General features: G+C 36.4%; 2 protein-coding genes and 1 long non-coding RNA gene across 3 annotated transcripts in view; 1 reads left to right on the forward strand and 2 right to left on the reverse strand.

The window, feature by feature from the left end:
• LOC140162671 (transient receptor potential cation channel subfamily V member 5-like) overlaps window positions 1-12,954 on the reverse strand; it is a 72,423-nt gene extending 59,469 nt beyond the window's left edge. The window contains 3 exon segments of the mRNA XM_072185944.1: window positions 152-350; window positions 6,302-6,481; window positions 12,449-12,954. Of these exon segments, the coding sequence (XP_072042045.1) occupies window positions 152-350; window positions 6,302-6,481; window positions 12,449-12,806 (737 nt within the window). The 5' untranslated portion in view covers window positions 12,807-12,954.
• Window positions 1-25,871, reverse strand: part of LOC140162676 (uncharacterized) — a 252,946-nt gene that overhangs the window by 66,321 nt on the left and 160,754 nt on the right. The gene's annotated exons all lie outside the window — the stretch shown is intronic.
• On the forward strand, window positions 13,913-24,630 carry LOC140162672 (ciliary microtubule inner protein 2B-like). The gene is made up of 7 exons (XM_072185945.1): window positions 13,913-14,159; window positions 18,760-18,835; window positions 20,430-20,613; window positions 21,330-21,557; window positions 22,354-22,537; window positions 22,932-23,059; window positions 24,144-24,630. Exons 1-7 carry the CDS (start codon window positions 14,068-14,070, stop codon window positions 24,269-24,271), a joined length of 1,020 nt encoding a protein of 339 aa, XP_072042046.1. The 5' UTR covers window positions 13,913-14,067; the 3' UTR covers window positions 24,272-24,630.

A 25,871-nucleotide genomic window follows, 5' to 3' on the forward strand; every position in this document is an offset into this window, starting at 1 on the left:
TCTTTACTAATTCTTTTTGCCGCCCCTTCGTTTTTGCCACCCCCTGTTTTTGCCGCCCCATCTTCTTCCGCCGCCCCATTGTTTTGGCCGCCCCCTGCTTTTACGCCCCCAAAGCCCCCCTCCCAAAAAAAAATATATGCGCATGACTTACCCCTGGTAATTGGTGTTCTCTGGAAGAATAAAGCCTTCTTTGTCAAGACAATCTTTCCTCTTATCCTTCTGATCATTTGGTAAGAAGAACGACCCAGTGCACCTTTCGTTGATTTTGGCGCCAATGGGTTTGTTCTCTACCAGATACTTCACCATCTCAAAATCCTCATTAACGATGGCGATATGAAGACAGCTCTCACCTATAAAATAAAATTATTAACCGGTTGGTATTTCCATAAAAAACAACAACATTGAAATGACACATCAAGACATTAACCCCATGAGAACTACCTGCCAATTGGCCAAAAAGAAGTTTTCATTATCAATTGAACCAATCAGCAACATTGTTAGAATAATTTCACCACGCAAAAAAAAATTGTTGTGAATTATTTGCAAAGCTCCATTCTGATTGGTGATTAAAGTGATGATATCATGTAATTGACCAATCAGAGGCAATGTTAGATCGGCAGGTAGTGCTCAGGGGGTTAAATAATACAAAGACAATTGTGGTATTATCATGAGTATATTGGGTCCTGATAAAGACATTCTTTCTATGTGCTTTCTAAATTCGAAAGATTTAAAATTTAAATCTTAGCTAAGTCTTATAAATTTTTAAGTCTTTAAGATTTATTTTACGTGGGGTTTGATTTCAATTTTTTTCGGGATTGGGAAAAAGAAAATCTATTATAAATCTTTCGAAAGACTTAAAAATTAAACCAATCACAACGCGATGATGTGTGCACATGATCCAATCGAAACGTTTTCCTGGGCTGCTCAGCCGCCATCTTTCTTTTGCGATTTCTTGCAGTTGCGTGCTTCTGCTGTATAGGCTTACCTGGATTCTCACTACACATACTATATATAATTTATAAGCTTATTTCCATGAAGGGTCAGTCACTGCAGTGACACTGGAATTAACACTGGCACTGCAGACTATTGCTTGAACTTTATGAAAGAAGTAGTCCTGACTTGGTATTACTTCCGTGAATAGACATATTGCTTGATAAGAAGTCTTATCGATATTTAAATCGATTTAAAACTTATTTATTTTGAAATAAATCCCAGATATGCTTTTAAAAAAAGTAAATCTTAAAGGACTTGAATATTAAATCCAATGGACTTGCATTTTTAATCTTTCATGGATTTGAAATTTTAAGTCTAAGGATAGTCTTATTTTTTTAATCCAAAGGTTTTGTCACTAATTACAGTCTGCCTTGGATTTAAAAATTAAATCCTTTAGACTTGAAAATAAGTGTTTGGAACTAAAGGAGTATTTCGTGATCCTAGCATCCTCTATTTATGTCATTTTTCATTAGATATCCACGAAAAAAACCTATTCCCAAAATTTCAGTTGCTTCCGATTTTGCGTTCATGAGTTATGCATGATTATGTGTATTACACTGCTCCATAGACAATGCGTTGTAATTTCGTTCTGGTGCACCAGAACGAAATTAATTCACAATATCTTTGCTAAACAAATTAATCTGCAAGAAATATTTTGTACATAAACATGATGTAGCCAGAGGTTTACAGTGATATAAAAATCTCAACTTTTTTAGAGAAAAGTGGGGGGATGAGGCTGTGGATCACGAAATGCCCCTTTAAGAGAGTGTGATTGTTAAGTTACAAAATGTAGATGGCAGCTTTCACCTATAAAATATTAGTATTTGAAAGAGCTGGTATTGGTGAAGTAGCAATGTGCTTCTGATATTAGTATTGATGAAGTAGTTATCTACTGCTGATATTGGTATTGATGAAGTAGTTATCTACTGCTGATATTGGTGTTGATGAAGTAGTTATCTACTGCTGATATTGGTGTTGATGAAGTAGTTATCTACTGCTGATATTGGTATTGATGAAGTAGTTATCTACTGCTGATATTGGTATTGATGAAGTAGTTATCTACTGCTGATATTGGTATTGATGAAGTCGCTATTTACTGCTGATATTGGTATTGATGAAGTAGCTATCTACTGCTGATATTAGTATTGATGAAGTAGCTATATAATGTTTATATTGGTATTGATTAAGTAGCTATTTACTGCTGATATTGGTATTGATGAAGTAGCTATCTACTGCTGATATTGGTATTGATGAAGTTACTATATACTGTTGATATTGGTGTTGATGAAGGATTTATCTTCTGCTGACATTGGTATTGATGAATAAGTTATCTACTGCTGATACTGATGTTGATGAAATAGCTATCTACTGTACTGCTGATAGTGGTATTGATAAAGCAGCTATCTACCACTGATATTGGTATTGATGAAGTAGCTATCTACTGCTGATATTGGAATTGCTGAAGTAACTATCTACCGTTAATATTGGTATTGATGAAGTAGCTATCTACCACTGATATTGGTGTTGATGAAGTAGCTATCTACTGTTGATATTGGTATTGTTTAAGTAGCTATTTACTGCTGATATTGGTGTTGATGGCGTATTTATCTACTGCTGATATTGGTATTGATGAAGTAGTTATCTACTGCTGATACTGATGTTGATGAAGTAGCTATCTACTGTACTGCTGATATTGGTATAAAGCAGCTATCTACTGCTGATACTGGTATTGATGAAGTAGTTCTCTACTGCTGATATTGGTATTGATGAAGTAACTATCTACCGTTAATATTGGTATTGATGAAGTAGCTATCTACCACTGATATTGGTGTTGATGAAGTAGCTTTCTACTGCTGATATTGGTATTGATGAAGTAACTATCTACCGTTAATATTTGTATTGGTGAAGTAGCTATCTACCACTGATATTGGCGTTGACGAAGTAGCTTTCTACTGCTGATATTGATATAAAATTAGACGGATTGAGTGTGATACCTGAATTTATCGATTGAGCTAGAGTTTTCAAATATCATGCGAGACAAAGTCGAGCGTGATATTTGAAAACTCTAGCGAGACTGATAAATTCAGGTATCATCTAAATTATCAAATCAATTTTATCATTATTATGTCTTCAGAATCTTTTTGGTCAAAATTTTGATTTTGATCAAAATGTGACTCTTGGTCAAAAATGATTTTTGGCGTGATTTTGATCAAAAATGTGATTTTTAGTCAAAATGTTAATTTTGGTCAAAATGTGATTTTTGGTCAAAAACATGATTTTTGGTCAAAAATTGATTTTTTGGTCAAAAATGTGAATTTTGGTCAAAATGTGATTTTTGGTCAAAAATGTATTTTTTGGTCAAAATGTGATTTTTGGTCAAAAAATGTAGTTTTGGGTCAAAAAAGTGATTTTTGGTCAAGAACATTATTTTTGGTCAAGAACATTATTTTTGGTCACAAAGTGATTTTTTGGTCAAAAATATGATTTTTGGTCAAAAATGTGATTTATGGTCAAAAATGTGATTTATGGTCAAAAATGTGATTTTTGGTCAAAAAAGTGATTTTTGGTCATGGCTTGTCACATTAACAACAAAAAAATCACACCAAAAGAGACTTATACATATAAAGTATATGAACTATGCACTCTATGAAGAGGCTACAGATATGAAAAAACCCTGTAGCTCCAGGTGACCGATACACAAATTTATCAGACAGCTGGGTTATGTACAAAGGTATAGGATGCAAGATTCTGAAGACATAATAATGGTATTGATGAAGTAGCTATCTACTGCTGATATTGGTGTTGCTGAAGTAGCTTTCTACTGCTGATATTTGTAATGATGAAGTAGCTATCTACTGCTGGTATTGGTGTTGATGAAGCAGCTATCTACTGCTGATATTGGTATTGATGAAATAGTTCTCTACTACTGATATTGGAATTGATAAAGTAGGAATCTACCGCTGATATTGGTATTGATGAAGTAGTTAAGGGTAATTGTTTGAAAATTCATGAATCTTGAGCTAAAATTTCCCAAAACATAAACATCTTGAGAAAATTGTGAAATTTGTTTTATATTTGGCACAAAATCTGGATTAAATATGATCTAACCAACCCCATGCGGAATTACAAACATGACAAAAACTACTGCGAAATTTGCTTTAAACAAGCGCAAGTGGATAACTTAATTATACAAAGTATAACTTGTGTCAGTAGTTCAGCTATACTATGGTTTATAGATGAGTTGGAATCAAGCTGATGATGAGCACACATGTTTTATCAAGGCTGTGTGTACACTGTATTGCAAGATAAACATGTTGTAGGTGTCTCAGACAGGCAAATGATGAGCATTAAAAACAGGGAAAATATGACACAACATCCAATGGGGGGAGTAACACAAAATATGTAAACAGAGTTAAAAACCCGATGTTTCGAAAAGACCAAGCTTTTCTTTTTCAAGGAGTAAAATAGGAGAACTGCTCTCAATATAGTGGAGACCAGCTCTGATCATAAAAAGAAGAAGATAAAAAGCTGCATTGACTAAAACATTGATTAAGCAGCAGAAAATAAAAAAAATCTAAATAACAGTAGAGGCTTGGGTGGGTTATGACAGGTGTGAAAAACCATAACAGCAGGCAAAGTATGGAGAGCCAAATGGAAAAAAAGACTGGGGAAAGGCACAAAAACATGATATGGTAGGCCAAGCAGGTCACAAAGGGGGAAAATAATGAGCAGCTATACATTTTTTTAAGCCATAGCATATGATTTCTTTCAAATGTTTATTTTATTGAATTCTTTCAACTAAATTATAAATGACATAAAATTGTGACCTTACCCCGGTCATAAAGTCGGCATATTGTATTCTGAGTGCACAGTGCAAAATTGTGCATAAAGGTTATAGTCATAGGTACCTCAAGTTGGTGCTACATGTATCTCATTTTGCTAGTGTGAGTCAAAAACCTTTTAAACCAATCATTAATCCTATTGTTGAAGAGGATAATAAGCTTCTATCTATGTCTATAGAATTCTTAAGAAGTCTTTGTTTGCTTTGGCTAAATCCTGTTCAGGTGGTGGGTTACAAAGTATTTGTATTTTGTCTAGGTATTTTGGCCAGCAATTAACAATATTTTTACATTCCTGAACCTCAAAGAATTGGGGATGATCGAAGTGACTGCCAATTATGACCGTTAGGGTAGCTACCGACTCTGTATGTTACATGTACAGCAATCAAATACTATCTTTCAAGATCTTATTCTGAGTATTTTTTTGTTGTCTCAATGTTAGCACTTTTTGTTACATTTTGTATTCACTCATCCGGGGTTTTCACTTATACGGCCAATGCTTGTCCCATCATTGTCCGGATAAGAGCGGTCAAACTGTTGTACAGAATCTAAATATTTGCAAATATGCAATGGAACTCAACTCCGTAAAGTCCAGTGCACTTTAAGCAAGCTAAACTTACACTTCACTGATACATTTAACAAATGGCAGTGGACATTGATGAACAATTTTTGCTGCACACTGTCACTTTCTTTATCTGGTAATTTATACCATGTACTATTTTGAGCCAAATATACATCAGGGGTTTAGGGCAAGAAAGTCCATCTGCAATAGCTGCCAGGAGTCATATTTGCAGATTGTGCACAATATAGAATGCAGGAATTGTCCAAATGTCTATACAGCAGCTATTGCAGATAGAGCATTCTGGGTTCAATCCCTTGACATGTAGTTCCCACTCTAGAATTCCTATGATTAGAATTTTGGTGAAATTGTGGTTAGATCTCCAATCAAACATGAAACTCGATGTGAATCAAGCATCTAATTCTCGTCTCTTGGGACGATTGGGCTATTCCATTTAAAATCCACACTACCCCTGTGGAAGATTATGGAAATATCATTCCCAGGGGGAGTATGCATTTCAAATGGAATTAACACATTAAGCAGCTTAATTTGAATTTCATACACCCTCTGAGAAAGACTTCATTCTGAATCTCCAACAGATGGAGGGTGAGAAAAAATAGTGAAAAACTGTGCAAAATGTCTTTTGTGTTGATTTGCAAAATAAAACAAAGAAAAGTGATTATTTAGCAGTAATCAACCACATTAAACGATCCATTCTAGCATTATTTCTAGGCCTTTGATGCAAGACTCTGGCCAAACTACAGTGAAAGGTAAGACAAAATACACTTTTAAAACATGTTGATTTTCAGTGCTTTATTGTGGAAAACGGAAAATCACACAAATCCGTTTGGTTACACGGAGAAATCATGGCTTTACCCAATACCATACATGTAAGCACTTTGCCACTTACCATAGTACAGATCCCCCATATAGATATCGTTCACAAGCTTGGGATAGGCCTTAATTAGTCTCCTCGCCAACTCATAATGCACATCAGTGGCATTGAGGAAACATAGATGAAGGATAGTCTCTCCGCAGGATCCTCTCGAGTCCTCCTTCCAACATATTTCACGAGTCCTCTGTGTTTTCTCTGCAACAGAAATAGATTTAGAATCAAAAAGCTTTATTTTCACAATGGGTTATTAGGAGATGGAAAAGTGTTTGACTACAGTTTTCCATGATAAACAATGCATCGCCAGTCCACTGGCCCCAACCATCTGGGACACAGTGAGCAAACCCATTAATTGACAAAATTGTGTCAACTTTCAGGAAAATAGCGAGCAATGGGCAATGGACTATTCCAGGCGGCGATGGAAGCGATATCGCCAATTTTGAGGTCGCCATTGGATTAACACATAATCATGAAATCTTCATAAACAATTCTAAATTTGTTATGTGGTGTCAAAGCAAAATTATCTTACTCTAAAACCGTCGGGGTACGACCGTGTACCACACTGCAACATTCCTGTTGCCAATGTTACTGGAAAAAGCTTGGAAATGCAATTAAATTAATGGAAAATCATGGAATTGTCCAAAATAAGCTCTGACATTGAAAATTTCAGAATTTGAACTATTTTTTGCCTTTGAATAAAAGTCCGGAAATCCAAACTCCTAAATTTAATAGGGGCGTGCATTTATTTTCTGGAATAGCCCAATTCATGTGTGTCGGTCAATTTTCCTGCAAAACTGGAGTTTAATAATGCATACGAGGGGGTATCAAAAAGTTTTAGAAATCGCCCAGAAGTGAAAGAGCTATATCAATGAAATTTTGTCAGTGCAATCACTGGTCCTTATGTAAATTATGGTCCAAAAATGGTCTCATAGGTATGTTTACTTTTTTTTACAGGTGGCACTAGCCAATAACCTGCTGTCCCAGTTACTGCGCATAAACTGCAAGATTGAGAAAATTGAGGCAAGCAGCATTATTAAGATCCTGCTTTTGAAGGGTTGCAGTGCCTAGAAAATTGATGATGAAATGAAAGTTATCTTCGGTGGTGATTGTGATATGTCACTGTCGCTTTTTGGAAAAGGAATTTTATTTCATCACAGATTTTCTGGGCACTGTAACCCTTAAAATGGAACTTAATCATGCTGCATGCCTCAATTTTCTCCATTTTGCTGGTTATGCGGTTACATAGGCAGGTAGTGACATCTAGTTCCTGTAAAAAAAAAAAGTAAACATACTTATGAGACCATTTTTGCACCATAGTGTACATAAGGACCAGTGATTGCACTGACAAAATTTCATTGATATAGCTCTTTCACTTCTGGCATTTCTAAAACTTTTTGATACCCCCTGATGTGGGACATGAAAAATTGAAGATTTTTGAATATCTAATCTACACTAAGAAATAGAATTTCTATCGACTTTTCTGCCAAATAAAAAGCCTCAAATATTATTTTTCCACTGCCTTAGGATTTCGGCAATATAAAGTTACCAGGCATACACAGAAACACAACACAATACAGAGATGCATTCCACTCAAGGTAGTATCTAGCCAAGTTGAGTGTCGGCTAATTTTACAATCCAATTCATGAGATAAGAGTATGTCAGACTTGGGGCACAAATCTATCATGTGAACGTGAGGGATCATCAGGGAATAGGCTATAAGGGTCTCATCCCTAAAAAGAGGTTTTTTTTTTTCTATTTATAAAATGAAAAAAATCATTTGTTAAAATGCGTAGCTACAACCCTGACTCCACTGCACACACAAAATTAAATCCACCCCCACATCATACTTGACAAACCACAGTATACAGGCCTTAAATATATTTAGTTCCAATATATTATATATATTAGACTTTATTTCAACACGGCAAGCCCAATTCAACAAAAGTTGTTCTTCCTTGGGGCCGTGCATAAACAAACATACATGTACAAAATAACAAACAATTACAAAAGCTTATTATCTAGACTTACACATACATGTACGGTATTACAAACTCAAAATTAGTAATTGTCAAGCCAAAATGATACTTATCATAACTTATGGTTACATACTTGCCATGCTTACAGGCATGGCTTTATCATGTTTATGATTTTTTAAGATTATTTTTGAAAGTATACAATGTTGGAGAGTTTTGGATATTATTTTCTAGTTCATTCCAGCTTACAGCACCTCTATATGACAGACTGCGCTTTTTGTACTCTGTTCTTGCCAAAGCCGTAGCAAGATTGAACTAGATGGACCGCGGTTCTCGGATGTCGCGGTTTTCGACGCACAGCGTCGACCGTGATGCCTCCACCAAAGGGAGCGATGTGGCACTCAAAAGTTGATACAAAGCAGTTTTTATCAATTTGACCTTAGATGATCTCTGGGTGACCCCGGATGACCCCAAAATGACCTTCCAAATATGTGGCTCTAAATGTTGACTGTACCCACCAAGTTTCATGCACGTATGACAGTTTTTACTAATTTGACCTCAGATGACCCCTGGATGACCCCAATATGACCTCCCAAAAATTTGGCTCTAAATGTTGACTGTACTCACCAAGTTTCATGCCCATATGCTAGTTTTTACTAATTTGACCTCAGATGACCCCTGGATGACCTCAAAATGACCTCCAAAAATTTCGCTCTAAATGTTGACTGTACCCACCAAGTTTCATGCCCACACGACAGCTTTTACTCATTTGACCTCAGATGACCCCTGGGTGACCCCAGATGACCCCAAAATGACCTTCCAAAAATTTGGCTCTAAATGTTGATTGTATGTACCAAGTATCAAGGCCATACAACAGTTTTTGCTCATTTGACCTCAGATGACCCCTGGGTGACCTCAGGTGACCTTGACCCACTAACCAATACAAACTTGTTCTGCCTGGGGTCAAGATGCACCCACCCACCCACCAAGTTTGAGAAACGTGCGACCCCTAGTCTCTGAGAAAAGAGGTAAATAAGGAAAATGGGCCCCCTGACCTCAAATGACCTTTAACCTCAGTATATGACCTTGAACCTCACCCAAAAAAAAGTAGCCAGAGTTTTTGACCATGACCCACCTATCCTGACAATCTGAAGTCAATCCGCCCATGCATGCCCGAGATATAGCGTCCGGACGGAAGCACGGAAGGACAGAAGGACGGAAGCACGGACATTGCAAAAACAGTATGCCTCGCGGTGGAGGCATAAAAAATGTGGGGCAGCTATCACAAATGTGCCAGGCAGCCAAATTACAAATATATGCCCACATTGAAATAAAGATATAAAAAACCATAATAAATTTCTCAAAAAGTGGGGCGGCCATATATGGCATCCCCGGCCGCCCGCTTGCTACGGCCCTGTTTGGTTCAAAGGCAATATGAAGGCGATATACCAAAAAGCCTCAAAAGACCCCAAATCTACCCCACATCTCCCCCCCCCCCCCCTGAGAAAATGTCAATCAAATCCTCTCTGAAGCTCACATATAATTTACACATCATGGTAGTTCAGTGACACAGAAAGAGGTAGTTCAGTAACAACAATCAGTCAAATCTGCACATTTTAGTTCCAGTATTACATTTTTTATGTAGATTTAATTGACAAAATAATGTTTTGAACTACTGGATGAATAATCTACACCAAGATAACAATCAGTCAAATTACGGTTGCCAAAAAATATTATAAAGCGTACTTCCAGAGCCAAATTTAACATGAATTGACTCATTCATGCAAACACTGTGCACACATGCATTAAAATATAAATGCAGAATTGCACCCATAGGCCACTTCAATAGAATCCCATTTTTCAACAGACACAATGATGTCATAATATTGTATGTACAGAATAGAAAAATGCACTTTCAGTTTGACTTGTTTTTGTTAGCAACAACAGGTAATGGCAGAATAATAGTACAATTATACAGTGGCATGCCTCAAACATTTGACTTAGCACTCCCTACATTTGTATTCCAGAAAAATTGAGCACTAATTTTTTGGGATTTTAAAAGAATATTATCCTGTTTTGCCAAATGAAACATGGCTAAATGGCAATGCTAATCCTCTATTTAGTTTGTTATAACTGCCAATGGAAGTCAAATTTTTATATTTGGCCACTTTTTCATTTTGGAAACAAGGGCCATAAACATGCATAAATTATGCGTTTTCAGGGTATTTTTTGTATGCTGTGACAATCAAGCCACAAGACTTGTGCTAAGACTAATTTCATGTTATGCATTCTAATTTTTGGAAAACTTTTTTTTTTTTTTTATACATGGATGAAAGTCCACTTTAGACAAGAAGTGTGAATAAGACTGAAAATCAACATGAAAATGACCCTAAAACGGGCTGAAAATAAAAGAAATTGCGGAAATCTGGACTAGTATAATCTGGACTAAATTCAGACAAAAGCCTGAAAACTAACCTACATGTACATCCCTGTTTTTATATCAAAATTAACATAAAATATTAAATTAAATTTTGAATGCCTCTGTTCCACATCTTTGCATTTTGTAACTGAAATTGTCAGAAATTGTGCAAAATTGTATGTTTTTGACCAATTTCCACTGAAACTTGTAAAACTATTGCTGCCAGTTAGAACTAACTAAATAATGAAGATTTTTATGTTTCTTTTGGCAAAACAGGATAATTTTTTTTAAATTAATGCTGTATTTTTCTAGAATGGGGAGTAATTAGCGCTTAAAACAAAGTCATTTTGCAACAGCACTGATTATTTTTATAATTCCTGTCAATCATGCCACTGTTTTTCCAAGCACTTATTATGTACCATGTTTTGAAAGTGATTATTTTCAGTTTTCAATCTCATTATATGAGCCATTCTCAGAGCTTTATTTTGCTGAAAACCCCATTATAATTAGACTTACATTGTATGGTTCCAGAGATATAACCATTTTAGTGTTGCTCAGAACAATAAAATGCAAAGGAAGCTGAATACTATTATTGATTATATCTCAAAATCAATATTCCCGACATCCGACTCATTTTGCTTGATCGCATCACAAATAATGATGTAAATCACACAATAAATGTAAATGAACACAAATTTAGTTAGAAGGGACAAACTCAGTGGCAGCACCAGGAATTTCTTGGGGAGGCATTGGGGGCAAAAGTGAATTTCAGGGGGGGCAAAACCAAGAAATTGTGCGCAAAATTGCCGCAAAAATGGAAATTTACGTAATTTTGGGGGTTTTGCCTCGAAAGTGTGGGGGGGGGGCAAACTGGGGGGGGGGCAAGAAAAATATTTGGGAGAAAATGCCCCCTTGCCCCCCCCCCCACCCCCGTAGCGCCGCCACTGGACTAACTGCAAAAACAAATGTCAGTCATTGGAATTCTATGACAAGGTGGGTTTTCAAGTGAAATTGAACTTTCACTTGGATCTTAAAATATTTGCTCATAATTATGACCTACAATGTATCTAATTGGATAATAATACTTATTTTTTCCAATTTTGAAGTAGGCATGTATACATGACATACTGTTGTAAATAAATGTACTTTCGCTTTGCCTCAAAAAGTTTTTGTCTAAGGGGGGTTGTCATTTTCTTCGGTTTTGGGTGTCATGAATATACTATTACAAAACAACTTTATTTAGCTACCAATTTTATTTCGCTAATTTCGCTAGCACCTTCAACTGGGCCTTTGGGTGACAGCGACGCTGAAAAAGGGGGTCTTAACAGCCCTACATACGTGTCATCTCCTAAGTTGGAGTACCCTCCACCACCCTTCCCCGGAAGGAATCCTATTCTTGACTGCGTAATTCCTTCAACAATTCCTCATACAATGATAGCCTAAATATGTTGGACAGATTATTATTATAAAAAACATTTATATGGCGCTCCACAAAGCACAGAGCACCTAAAACAGATAGTAGCTGATAGTATAGGCCTGGTATATTTGGGACCCCCTTCCGAAGAAAATGATAGCCCCTAAAGCGTCTATTTCTTCATGTAATTTTACACGAAATTAGGGTTAGGGTTAGGGTTAAGTTTAGGGTTAGGATTAGGGTTATGATTAGGAATAGGCTTAGGGTTAGGGTTAGAGTTAGGATTAGATTACACGAAATAATTACATAGCTTTACATGAAGGATCGACCCTATTTGCCAACATCATGAATGCACTTACCTTCAGTTGTACTTGGCACAACTTTATTCGAGTTGTTATCTTGATTTTTCGGTTCTAATTCTGCATGTTTAATAATATCTTTGTTATCACCCTTGTGTCTTCTCCCCACAATATCCGCTATCAGTTCCTTCTTCCCATCTCCACCATTGTATAAGAAACTCTTCACGGTGTCGCGTATGTTCTCTTCCACTGTCTCCCATCTTTGCGTTCGGATCGCATCCCTTGCAAGCCCCACCAATTCCCCGCCGCCTTTCAGGCTGACAAGCGCGTACATATCATGCGATTTGTCGTTAATTTGCTCATTATTTCCGTCATTATCATCAGTACTGCTACTGCAGAAGCTATTTAAAGCACCCATCTTTTCTCCGGGTCTTTTCTACTGCCAAAATATTACTGGAAAGATTTCCTCAGTTCATCATGTAATTCACACACACTTCGCTACGACATGATGCATTTTGACGATCATCATTTTTTGCAGTGTTATGACCAGTGTTGCTTAAAATTTCCACTGACACGGCGCCTTGTCTACACACCCAATTTCCCTTCTCAACAAAATTATCTCTGCGAAACTGAAATTATTAGGATACAGTGTTAGAGTTTATCTTACAAATCTATGTCTTTCATTTTGTATACGAGATTCATGTCTATTAACTTGCAGCAATTTCAGTAATCTAGTCAACAGATTGTCAGAAAGCAGCCCAAATCGGCGATTAATCTACGACTTGGCAACAATCAACCTGTCTAGGAAAATCGCCCACCGCAGTTTTGCTCAACAGGTGTCGGATTTAGCGAAACCAGCATCAAATTTTGCGCTAATAAATTTTTACAACTTTTGGTTTCCTTCAAAATTGGCATCGCTTGCAAAATTAACAATTGGTTTGGAGTTTAATTGTGTACTTAATTTGATAATGTTCAAGTAAAACTACATAAAATAAAAACTAATCACTATTTTCGCCTTTCTCTTGATTATGAAAATATTCTTTATGCAAAACCAATCATCTTCATGGAAATCATCTCTGCATCAGTGACTACAGGGTACACAGTTCACATTACATGATTAGTATCGAATAGCGTAAATATAAGTTCTGCGTTGAGAGCTGACAACCTAATGAACCTATTCAATTAAGATGTCAACGAACGAAACAGGTGTAGCAAGCCGGCACTTCCATAACGCAAAAATTCTACATTAGCTCAAAAACCTCGTATATTTCGTTAAATAAATGTCTAAATCAATATTTTAGCAAACAAAAAGTCAAGGTATTTAGTAAGAATATGTTATTTTATTGCAGCAAACATGTACAGTTTATTGATTTTGGCAATTTTGTTGTCGCTCATACACTTGGAAATAATTGATCTTTTGGCTTGCCATACTGCCATACAATATAAGTCACGCTTGAAAGTCCCTGACAACAAAATAATCAATTTTTGCTGATAGCAACGGGGTTGTGACCTCAACTAAGTGGCTTCGGTAGCAACAGTATGATATACACATGATTAAATGCAGAATAAGCAACACGATCTCGCGCGGTTGTCGGCTAGGGTTCCCATTTTTTAGTCAATTAACCATCGCTTTTCCTCATTAATTTATATACAGCGTGGTACCTAGATTACATTTCAAGATGATGAACTTAGATATGACTAATTCCACATCGTGGAATATAGAAAGAAGACGCGATTTCGCCCAGTTGAAACCAGGAACTCAAGTGCCGGGGTAAGTACTTTGTTTATAGACAAGTTTTATAAACTATATAGGCCTACTTGACGTGCAGCATGCAGGGCAAACTACATTGCATTTTAGCCATGAGAGTAATAATTTAAAATTAGATTTCAGCACTACTACGTATCAATCTGTAATTCTATATATATTTCGGCCATGTAACATTTTTGCAGCAGTGCTGCATTAATTCTGAATTGGCTGGGTGTTACTATACTGAAATTTTCGAATGTGAAAGGCATTTTGTACCACTGAAGTTTTTCGTACACATCGATAGCTTTATTAATATAAAGATTGACTTTTGTAGAATTTTGGTTGTGTATCCATTGATTTTATATGCGATTTCATTGAAAGAAGTGTTTTTTAATGCAATGATTTTCAACAACACACTCAACCTGGGCTCCTTGCATGAAGAATATTAGCTACAAGCATTAGCTGAGCATGCGTCCTGTCAATTTCTACTCTCACACCCCTGATTTAGCATATGGATTGGGCTCGTTTGCATATGCATGAGTTCGTTGAGTTGGTCGTAGCGTCCTTGGAGATAGTACATTTCTAGTAAAATGGTATAGATGAGTTTATAGTCAAAATGCGTGATGTATTTTAACAGTTTAAACGTAGGCCTATGTTTTTGTAAATGTGCATAATTTCCAATCACGTCGCAGATGGCAACTATCACAGCACAAGTAATAATTTATCCTAGTGTATTGCCCCGGTAGAATACCTTGCATATGCCATAGACAAATTTTGATAACTTGGTTGGTAGACAGAGATGACGTCAGTGGTACTGATTTTGGTTTAGATCTGAAACCATATTATACCTCAGGTTTAGATTGAGAAAGTATAGGCCTACATATCAAGTAATTATCTGGTGGGAATTGTTTTATTGTTGTATTAATTGTGGTATACTGAACCCGACAACCACATTTGAAGAAAATAATTATAACTATGATTAATTTTATCATGGGCTATATTTTTGCCGGCGGAGGAATATAGATTTAGCCTGGGGAGTTAGCTTTCAAAAACTGTATCACGTGTCATTACATGTGGATGGGATGGGTGAAGTTTCGTGTTACCAAAGTATGGTGTGTTACCATTACAACAACAACTTACTTATTTACATAGTACATCCAATCACAGCGTGCTGATCTGTCTAAAGTAATAAACAAAGGTTGTTCAGTCGCACAGTAACAGTGCATGCACGTCATTAGAGGCGCTGTAGTTTAATATGGATATGCAAACGAGATGGCCGGTGACCGTGACTCAACTGTAAATGATTATTCTTCGGGACACCTTGACGGATTTTCCCGCAATTGACACACCGTGCTGTAAGCATGGTAAAGTGAACCTGTAAAATGTACCAAATGCAGTTTTTGATATTGCGGTACATGTCAGCTATTTTATGCAATTTTCGGCCGTTGTTTCGGCCTACAGTTTGTTTAGGACTTCTGTGTTGTGGACCATACTATTTTGTTTTTACGAAAGTGATAATTTCTCCATCATTTTGTTTCAAGTTGCTTTATTTATTACTAAATAGCCTATTCGGTCTGGGTATTAAATTGATAGGCCTAATGGCGCAGTGTAAAGGACCATGCGGTTATAAGTTGAGACTCCCAAAAGACTGACGGCGTGACATTTTTCTTGAACAAATGAAATGATAATGATATTTTCAAAATGAATACTTACACCCCTCATAGGGGTCTATGTAAAACAGTCAATTATCAGAATTGCAAGTGTAGTCTAAAAGTGACAAAGAGATATTGTATTCTCTGGTTTGGAATGAGTAGGCCTATTTATGACTGAAAGCAGTTTAAGCAGCTAATGAGCACTAATTAAACCTTTTGAATAAATAATTAGGTCTGTTAATGAAGTAAATTTTGATCACCCTGTATACATAGAAGCAAACATCGCACCCAAAATAAAGTATATTTCTGGTTGGCTTTTTCAATTCAAGCTCTGTTTGATTTTGTGGTCCTCAGATTGAGAAAATATTCCTGAAAAGAAAAATATACCACATGTTCCTTAAAAAGTTTCACACTGTATATCGTCTAGTACACCCTGAATATTGATTTCGAATTTTGGTCAGTTTAATCTCTGTTCTTAATGCTTTCCAGAAATAGGCCTACCTGTAATTGGTTCATAAAATGATATAACTATTCATCGCAAAATTGAAAACAATGGCCATACCCGATGTCAGTCAATGGTATATCCAAACCACAATATGAACCTGAAGACTCGTCATCAGACTTAGACACTATCCATGCTATCAATGAGGAATTGCTATTACCCCATACCACAGTATTATGTTTATAATCATTCCTAGGCCTTATTAAAGGCTCAGATGCATACAACTTTTTAACTCATTTATGTTAAGTACAAACTTGAGAATATGTTCTTCATTTTAAGTAAATGTCATCATATGTTATTAAGTATACCAAGAAATGAACTAAGTACTCAGCATATAAATTAATTTGTGCCCTCATTGTGGGTTTTAAGACAAAATAAAATAAAGGAAACAAACATCATTCTCCTTTTTACAGTGTCGTTTCTAAAAGCTCATTTTTAAGCCAAAGGTCCTCTCAGTGAATGTGAAATCCAACATTTTTTCTTCATTCACTGCGCCGTCTTTTTTAAAGACATTTCTTGTTTGTATTTTTGTGATTTTAGAAATTGAATACCAGGAAATTATATAACCCTTGACACAAAACCTAGTATATTCATTTTTTTAAAGTTTTTTTTTTATAATGCTTCAAATGTTTTAAAAATATAGAACTATTGTATTCTAGACCTTGTTTTTCAAGTGTAAATTCTGTGAAAAAAAGTACCGTACTAAACAATGGGGTAATGTACCTCTAGCAGGGAGCCGGAGGACCCACCCCCCTTTTAAAAAAAATTCTGAGGATTTGAACCCCTTTTTTCCAGGGTTGTCAAAACTTTTTAGCCCAAGTCGCGGGTATTAGCCGTGAAATGTCGCCCAAATAGCTAAAAAATCACCCAATATTTTAAAGTCGATGTAGGGGGGGTTCTACACCCCCGTTTTATTTTGAAAATTTTGGAAAATGCTGAAATAAATTCTACAAAAACAACAAAACTGAAAAAAAAAAATTTAAAGCGGAAGCAAAATTTATAGTCGATTTGAGGGGGTTCTACACCCCCCTTTATTTTGGAATTTTTGGGAAAAGCTGAAATAAAAGTGGTCTTTAGCAACAACATGTGATGCGATTAACCAGCCCCCTCCCTGTGCATCCCATTGTCATATGGGAAGCACACTGACCACAGAGTATTTTGTAACTTATGGTTTTGAATTAGTTGTTTGGTGCTTTTGTTGAATGACCATTGAAAGAATTGGCAATCATGATCAAAAAATAAGTTTTGAAGTTGGCTTTGTCACAAATCGCTCAACATTTAATACATTTCGCGGGTGAGATTTTCAAAGTAGCCCAAATGTCGCGAAATCACGGGAGTCACAGGACGAAAGTTGAAAATCGCCCAATTCGCGGGTTTGGCAACCCTGCTTTTTTCACAAATTTTGCCATTCCCAGGAGTACCCCCCCATTAGGCTCCACCAGAATGGCCAATAGAAGTGAGCCAAAAATTTGTCTAGCACTCACATTCTTAGGGGCTATCATTTTCTTCAGAAGGGGGTCCCAAATTTTTCCAAAAGTTGGCATCAGTAAAATTGCGACCCCACCCTATTTCGGCGACAAAAATGTTATGACCCGCCCCCAAGGATACACATTAAAAGGGCTAAAATTGTATTGAAATCGGTCTTTTTGAATAAAATAAACACACTATCTGTGGTCATCTTGTGACTACCTATATTTTGGTCATCAAAAATTTTATGACCCCCCTATTTTTCTTTCCAAATATTTATCACCCCCTTTATATTTGGGACCCCCCGGCCCCTTCCGAAGAAAATGATAGCCCCCTTAACACTCGAGTCTGCCCCCTGGTGCCTTGATAGAAAATAATAGAGAGGAAAGTATTTTTGACAAGATTCTAATGACAAGCACTGTTTGACCATGGAAATACAGGTCGAAAGGGGGGAGGGATTTAGAGGAAATGTTCAAATATGCAATGATTTTTCTGCTTGCTGCTCTCATCACATGATTGTCCATTTAAAAGGTTTGAAATTGGGTTCCCAAAATCTAGCAGGGGAGGCATGAGATATTATCAATTTTGAGAATGTGTTCCCCGGCATAATTGGAGTTAACAGAACCAAACGCTGGCAATGGGTGCGAAGTGGTCAATTACAGTGGCGTGCAAAGGGATGCAGGGGGCACTTTTGTTGGTCATTCGGGGGAAATCGGGGGAAAGGTGCTACGCCTGCACCTTGCACTCCTAATCAGACTCCATTCGGGGAACTGAACAACCTCCCCCACACACACACACACACACACTTTCAACAAAGGCGACGCCACTGGTCAATTACGAAAAAGGTGGATAATCTAACAAATATTGCATGGTGTTTCTGCACTTTCATAAAACACTGTCAACAGTGTATCGTCATTAGCCTCCAACCAAAAGTCCAGAGAATGTGGTTTGACAATGCGGTATATATTAATTATTTAAGTCATTGTTTTATTTATTTCTGCAGTTACTGTGGCTACATCGAACAATACAAGTATCATGTTGGTGATACATATGGCAATGGAACAAAGACATTATCAAAGGTTGGTAGTATTCATTTATTATCTTGTAAATCAAGTTTGGGTTTTTAAAAAAAAATCATCTCCAAGAGAACAAAAAATCCAAAAAAAAAATCAGTTTTTTAAAAGGGCATTTCGTGATCCACAGCATCATCCCCTCACTTTTCTCAAAAAAAGTTGAGATTTTTATATCACTGGAAACCTCTGGCTACATGTTTATGTAGGCCTATAAAAAATTTCTTGCAGATTAATTCGTTTAGCAAAGATATCGTGAAATTTGAATTTCGATCTGGTATACCAGAACGAAATTACAACACATTGTCTATGGAGCAGTGGAGCAAAATCGGAATCAACTGAAATTTTGGGAATAAGCTTTTTTCGTGGATATCTACTGTCATAAAAAGAGGATGCTAGGATCACAAAATACTCCTTTAAAAGATTTGTTAGTTTTGGTCAAACTTTTTTAATAACATGAAATGTTGGGTTATAAAATATCATGAAAACATTTTATATGAAAAAACACTACACCAGTATTATATTGTCAATACAATTTCATTTTCACAATTGAATACCTGAGTGGAAGAAGGGCCCAACTCCATTTTACAAAAATGAGTTTATAATTTTTTTAAAGACCCGCACCGTTGGAATTGCAACATATATTATTTCACATGTATGTTCATATACCAGTACTAAAGATCCCCTAAGATGAAAACAGCCTGTCTCTTAAAACTTTCCCAAATATTGTGTTTTTTGTTAAAATCTCAAAAAAAGTGTTGATGGAGTTGGGCCCTTCTTCCACTCAGGTATTCAATTGTTTTTAAATATTATTGTATTGAAACATTTTATGCACCCTTTATGATATAACCTGACATTTAAAACATTTTAGCAACCTTACTGACCTTTACATGTGATATGGTGAATGTTTTCAACACAATTTTGCTTGTGCTGAAAACAGACATTGATATTTTATGCATGTTTCTACAGTCTTGAACTTTGCATAATAAAATATAAGAAAACCAGAAACATGTCAAAATTGGGGATTCTGATGCTATATTGCTTTATCAAGTTTGTTTTTTACCATGTACAAATGTATACATTTGAAGGTACATGTATATGGTACAAATTGAGGAGTAACTTAGCATTTTGGTACCTTTTTTTAACAAATCGGTTGAAAATGAGACAGTGTCGGTCACTCAGTTGAAATATGTTGAATAGGTCGTAATTGTTTCAGCTGATGTCCAGTGCCCCCACCCCCATTCAGAAATTTTGTCCCCACCCCCTGTTAAATCCTAAAATTATGAACATTTTCACTTGTACAGCAATTTTCCACAAATGTATTGACCCCCCCCCCCCCCCTGAAATTCAGTTTGCCAAACCCCCCTCCTCCACCCCTGGAAAAAATCCTGTCATCACTATTGCTGATGTCACATTATTTCAAGGAACTTATACATTTTGGGAGACAAATTGCCCAATTTAAGGTAAATATTTGTATGTTTTCCTTGCCCTTCTCCCTCCCAGCAAGTAATTGCACTACTACTGACGATGTGTCACAACTTATTGTATTGTCTAAATACATCACAAGTTTAAAACTTCATTATCTATCACCATGTTCTTTCAGACCTACAAAAATCGTCATCCGATCACATCAACATACCCGCATCATCACTTTGAAAACAAAACCACGTATGTTGGGACGGGTTTGTCTGGTACGCATGACGTCCAAGAAGGTAAAAGGTCCATGAAGCTTCCGAAATCAACAGGAGATAATAAACTCACAGAGAAGATGGTCCCAGGTTACACAGGTAAGGGATTAGTCATCAGCTGTCTTTGTCAAAGTTCTAAACTTAAGAGCTATATATGTATATTAAGCACCAAAAGTGGACTCAAGGGGGTCCACTTAGAGGTTAATAACTGTGCATCGGTTATTTGGAGGGCATTGTGAAAAATCTAAACATTTTGCCTTTGGAACTGAGGAATATCCTGAGGGGCGCATGCCTGACATATTACCGATGCAAAGTTAGTCATCTCTTCACTTTACAAAATAACACACAATTAATTTTTGCCTTTCCACAAATCGATCGCCCAAATCGGGCTAAAACAGGACGACTAATAACAATCTGTGCAAATACGGCAGCCAGTGCTCTTGCAATTTGTTGATGCACAACACGATGCGCGCGCAGGTCCTCAACCCTCGATATATATATCCAGGTGGGGAAAGACAATGGAGATTAAGGGCCTTTTCCAAGTGCACTACTGGCTGGGATTTGAACCTGCAACCTTCCAATCATGAGTCAGCACCCGTACCGCCATCCCCACCATACACCCCAGAATGGTATTTGGTTGAAAACTATAAAAACACCAACAACTAAACTTGCAAATCCCCCTGACAAGTTGTTATCCGACTTTCCCCGTACGTAAAAATTTGACAAAAAATTTGGGGGAAATTTAGCAAAAAAATGTACATTGGCTACTAGTTTATTGAATAAAAATTTGAATAATTTACTCCTTATTCTTGCAGGATATATTCCAAGGATGCCTTTCAAGTTTGGCAACACCTACAAAGAAGACTGTGATGTTTGCATCGATGACTTCAAATCAAATACTCAAAGACGTGACAACGAAATCAAAGATATCAAGCAAACCTTGATTGGAAGTACTAGGTTACGGCCCATAGCAACCGATAAACACACAACGATTAGATTGAACGAGTACAGAGACCGAAACCCAACTGGTAAAGTTCTACATGGTAAGTAGGCCTATATCCAGGGTTGCAAAAAGTAGGCCTATATCCAGGGTTGCAAAAAAATTCGGCCGAAATCGCGGGTGAAATAATGAAAGAGTCACCCAGTTTTTCTCTTAACCATTGGTTTCTATGGGGCAGGAAAGTACACAGGAGCCAATGATGAAAAGTTGCCCAATATTTTATCGTAACCACAGGTTTCTATGGGACAGGAAATTGTCATGAGTCCCTGGGAAAATCTTCAGAAGTTGCCCAATTGGGCTTCTAAATTGCAAGTTTGGCAACTCTGCCTATATAGAATGTTACCTCCGCAGCAAACACAGAAATGTTTTTAAAATGTTATAATCGTGATTTCATTCAAAACGTTTTAATAACATTTAAATGTCGGGTTATATAAAGATCTTTAAACGTTTTAAAAATGTATTATATGAGAAAAAAAACGGAGTAAAACACTACATGCAACAACATTTTTAAAATGTGACACGATCTGGTCCATGGGGCCAAAATAATTACAGTAACTCAATTTTCAAAAATGCCTCCTTTGGCCCCCATGAAATGTTGTCAAAATGTTATTCTAAAATATATTTTGGCAAACATTTTTGCAAAATAGTTTGTAAACTCTGAAATAAATTATGTTCAAATGTTTTGCATCATGTTTTCAAAAATGTTTTTGGAACATTATTAAAACATTTTATACCCTTTATAAAACACAACAATAAAATGTTTTATCATTTATCATTTTGTTGAAAAATAATATATATTATATAACACATAATGGTACTGTTTTCCTATATGTTTTCAGATGAGAAGCGTGATTCAAGGGAGGCCCCTATCCCAGGCTACAAAGGTTTCATCCCTCGTCAAGGTGTATCAGAACTCGGGCTCGGCTCACGCTATCATACCATGTGCGACAAATCACTTAATGTATTCTACGACGAAACACAAACACACAGGAGTAAAATCAGCAACCCGCTTAGTAGAACTAGGTATGTATGGTATAATTTTTCGGGGGAGCATAGAGGGGGCCAAAGTGAACAAAATCTAAAAAGGCTAGAAAACAGTACAGAAATACTTAAATATACAAATTTTCCTGCTCGCTACGCTCACAATAAATCATTTAAGGTTTGCAAATTCGGATCCTAAAGATTTTATTGGCAGGCCGAGAGGGGGGCAAGCAATTCATTTGGTGGGCCGACAGGGGAATTTTTGGCAGTGCTCGGAAATCCCCCTCATAATTATTGCACAGCCCTAAATAGTTTGCTGCATCCCCAACAAAATTATAATAATAAACTTATAGATGCATTTGTCTAAAAAGTTTTTCAGCACAACAAATTCAACTAACCTGAACTTACATTCAAGATGCATTTTTATTCTTTCTAGACCCACAGCTTCTGATGATGAAACAAAAGCCAGCATACAATTAACGAGAGAAGACAGAGAGGCTATGATGCATAGAAGGCTATACAAACAAATAGGAATGGTACCCAAGTATACTGGATATTTACCACGTAAGTTGATTGATTTATATTTTTATGTCAAGGCATTCGTTGTTATCATTAGGCCTGGCTTCCTCAAATAGATTTGTTGAAGTGCCACATGAAATAAAATAAACTGCAAAGTACCACTCAATGGCTGCGAAGCTTTAGCACCGCCGAGGGAGTCATAGGGGAGTGTCCCCCTCTGAAGCTGTTGATTTTATGAAATTTGAGGTGCAAATGATGCCATTTGGTGCAACATTTTGTACTATTTTAGCCTGTCTTTACAAGGATAACATGGGAATCGCATTGTTTATTAAATGTTGAAATGTACATATTAGAGATATTCCTGATGGATGAAGTTTGATCAAAGGGTTTGATTTGATTTGATTTTTTTTTAAATTTATTTATTTTTATTTTTTAAATCTAAACGACGCCGCGCACCACTCGGGAAGCCACGGCACCACAAGTTGGTAAAGGTGCTGCATTTATGACAAAATATGTGATTTTTTTGGAAAACGATGTTTAACTTATAAGGTTAAAAAAATTTCATCACACTTGACGGCTGAAATCTCATATTGAGAAAAACGATGCATATTTATCAACCTTGGTAACAAGCGACGGACTGATACACACATTAACGAGATAGGCGCTGCGATGATAGTCATTTTCTTTCCTTTACATACCCTCATTTGTGACACGATCAAGGGAAATGAGTCTGATGTTACTAATAATGATTTTGAGATATTGGCAAAGAAAGTATTCAAATTCTTTTGTTTTATCTTGTTTTCAGCAATTGATAAATTGATGTAACTTCACAAAGAAAAATGGTATAACATGTGGTTTTCAGTTTCTGAAAGCTGAAAATGTCCATTTTAGAAACGTATGTAAAACACATTTTCGACCAGGGTCGACATGTGACTCATTCCCCTTGATCATGTCACATTTGTTCAGCTTGAAATTAAAAAGGGGGATATCTGATGTAAAAACTAACATATTGTAGGAAAAAGTTTCAAAAAACTACACATTCCTAACAAGTGCATTGAATAATTCAATCAAAAGACATATATTGCATATTCTTACCTTGGCCATTTGTTTTTCTTTCTTTTTTTTGCAGAAATCCGCTTCCAGTTTGGTCACACCTACGGCGATACAACCAGGTCTCTTCCAGTCTGTTTCCATGACAAACCCAACTTTGGTACTCATGTCAATAAAACGTTAACTCCTCTTCAGCAGTCCGTCTAGCTAGATGAAGGGGTTTATCAAGTGCTCTGTTTGGCTGAAAGTGTGAAGTAAGAACAGTGTAGGTCTGCAGGATTGGGCAAACCTTTGTGTATGCGAACAAAAGCCATATGGTACATGCAGTAGCGTATTGGGCAGGGGTAAGGGGGGGCCAGAGCCCGTGCCAGAGTGCCCCAGATGGCTCATATCAGACAGGCCAACTTGACTACTGGGCAGACATCTACCAAATTAAGGGTCTGTTTTGCACCAAAATTGAGTAGTTTAATGAGCAGGCAAGAATGGGGTCTGGACTTGACGTTGCTAACATAATTATCGTCATTGGGCAGGAAAAACCTCCTATGTGTCATTGGCCCCTGAACATGTTTAAAAGGTGGTATTGGATGCATTTTCTAGAAATAAGGAAATGCTTTGAGCATGTTTTAAACAGATTAATTGAGTAGGGTAAAGTACACTGATCAATATGCCTTTTGTTTGAAGCAAATCGGACATACGGTTTCTATACTACATCAAATTATATTTTCTTTATATCTTATTGTTTTTATCAATAATCAATATAGTTAATGAGCTAAAAGGACTGTAAAGGCTCATTAATATGTAATATTTGCCAATATTTTGCTAAAAATCAATGCATAAATGTTCATGGTACTTTTATTTTGCATACTTTTGCCCTGAAACTTGGTCAAAGTGTTTCTAATATGTTCTAATGTATTATATAGTGAAGCCGCCCCTCATTTGCATATTTGCATAATTAATGAGCTAATTTGCATAAATGCTAATTAATTATGCAAATTAGGGCGGCTAGCTCATTAATTATGCATAAATTATCTGGAAGTCATTAGGAACACTTTGACCAAGTTTGAAACCAATATTCTGTTAAATAAAAATGTTATGAACATTTATGCATTGGATTTTAGCAAAATATTGACAAAAATTACATATTAATGAGCACTTTCAAGTCATATTAGCTCATTAACTGTATTGATTATTGATAAAAACAATACAATACAAAGACATTTAAAATGTATGTATTATGAAAACCGTATGTCCGATTAGCTTCAAACAAAAGGCATATGGATCAGTGTTCTCTGCCCTACTCAATTAATATGTTTAAAACATAAATAGAGCACTTCCAAAATGGGTCCAGAACCACCTTAAAGCAAAACCTCCTATTTAACTTGTTGGCAATTTTTTTAAATATGTTCAGGAGCCAAAATCACATAGGTTTTTCCTCCTATACCAATAACAATATCCTACATTTAAAATGATTTCAAGTGGTACTGTACATGTGGTTTTGTTCATCTGTGTTCACTCACAAAAAATGAACTATATGAGATAAAATAGCACATTTTTAGCACCGGGTGTTAGCTATCCACCCGTCCACCTGTCATTTTTGGATATGCAGTTTGCTCCTGAGACAGGCAAAATTAATACTAGGTAATGTTTGAATAAGTTCTGTGAACTCAGAACAAGACCAGACTAATACAACAAAGCTATAGACCACTTGACATGTGACGTCATTGCCCTGCAGTGTGCTTATGCATCATAGTTTGCTCAGGGCATGTGCATTTTAAATCGCACACCACATTTCATATAATACAAGAAA

This window comes from Amphiura filiformis, chromosome 10 (genome assembly GCF_039555335.1).
Source record: "Amphiura filiformis chromosome 10, Afil_fr2py, whole genome shotgun sequence".
Taxonomy (NCBI): Eukaryota; Metazoa; Echinodermata; class Ophiuroidea; order Amphilepidida; family Amphiuridae; genus Amphiura; species Amphiura filiformis.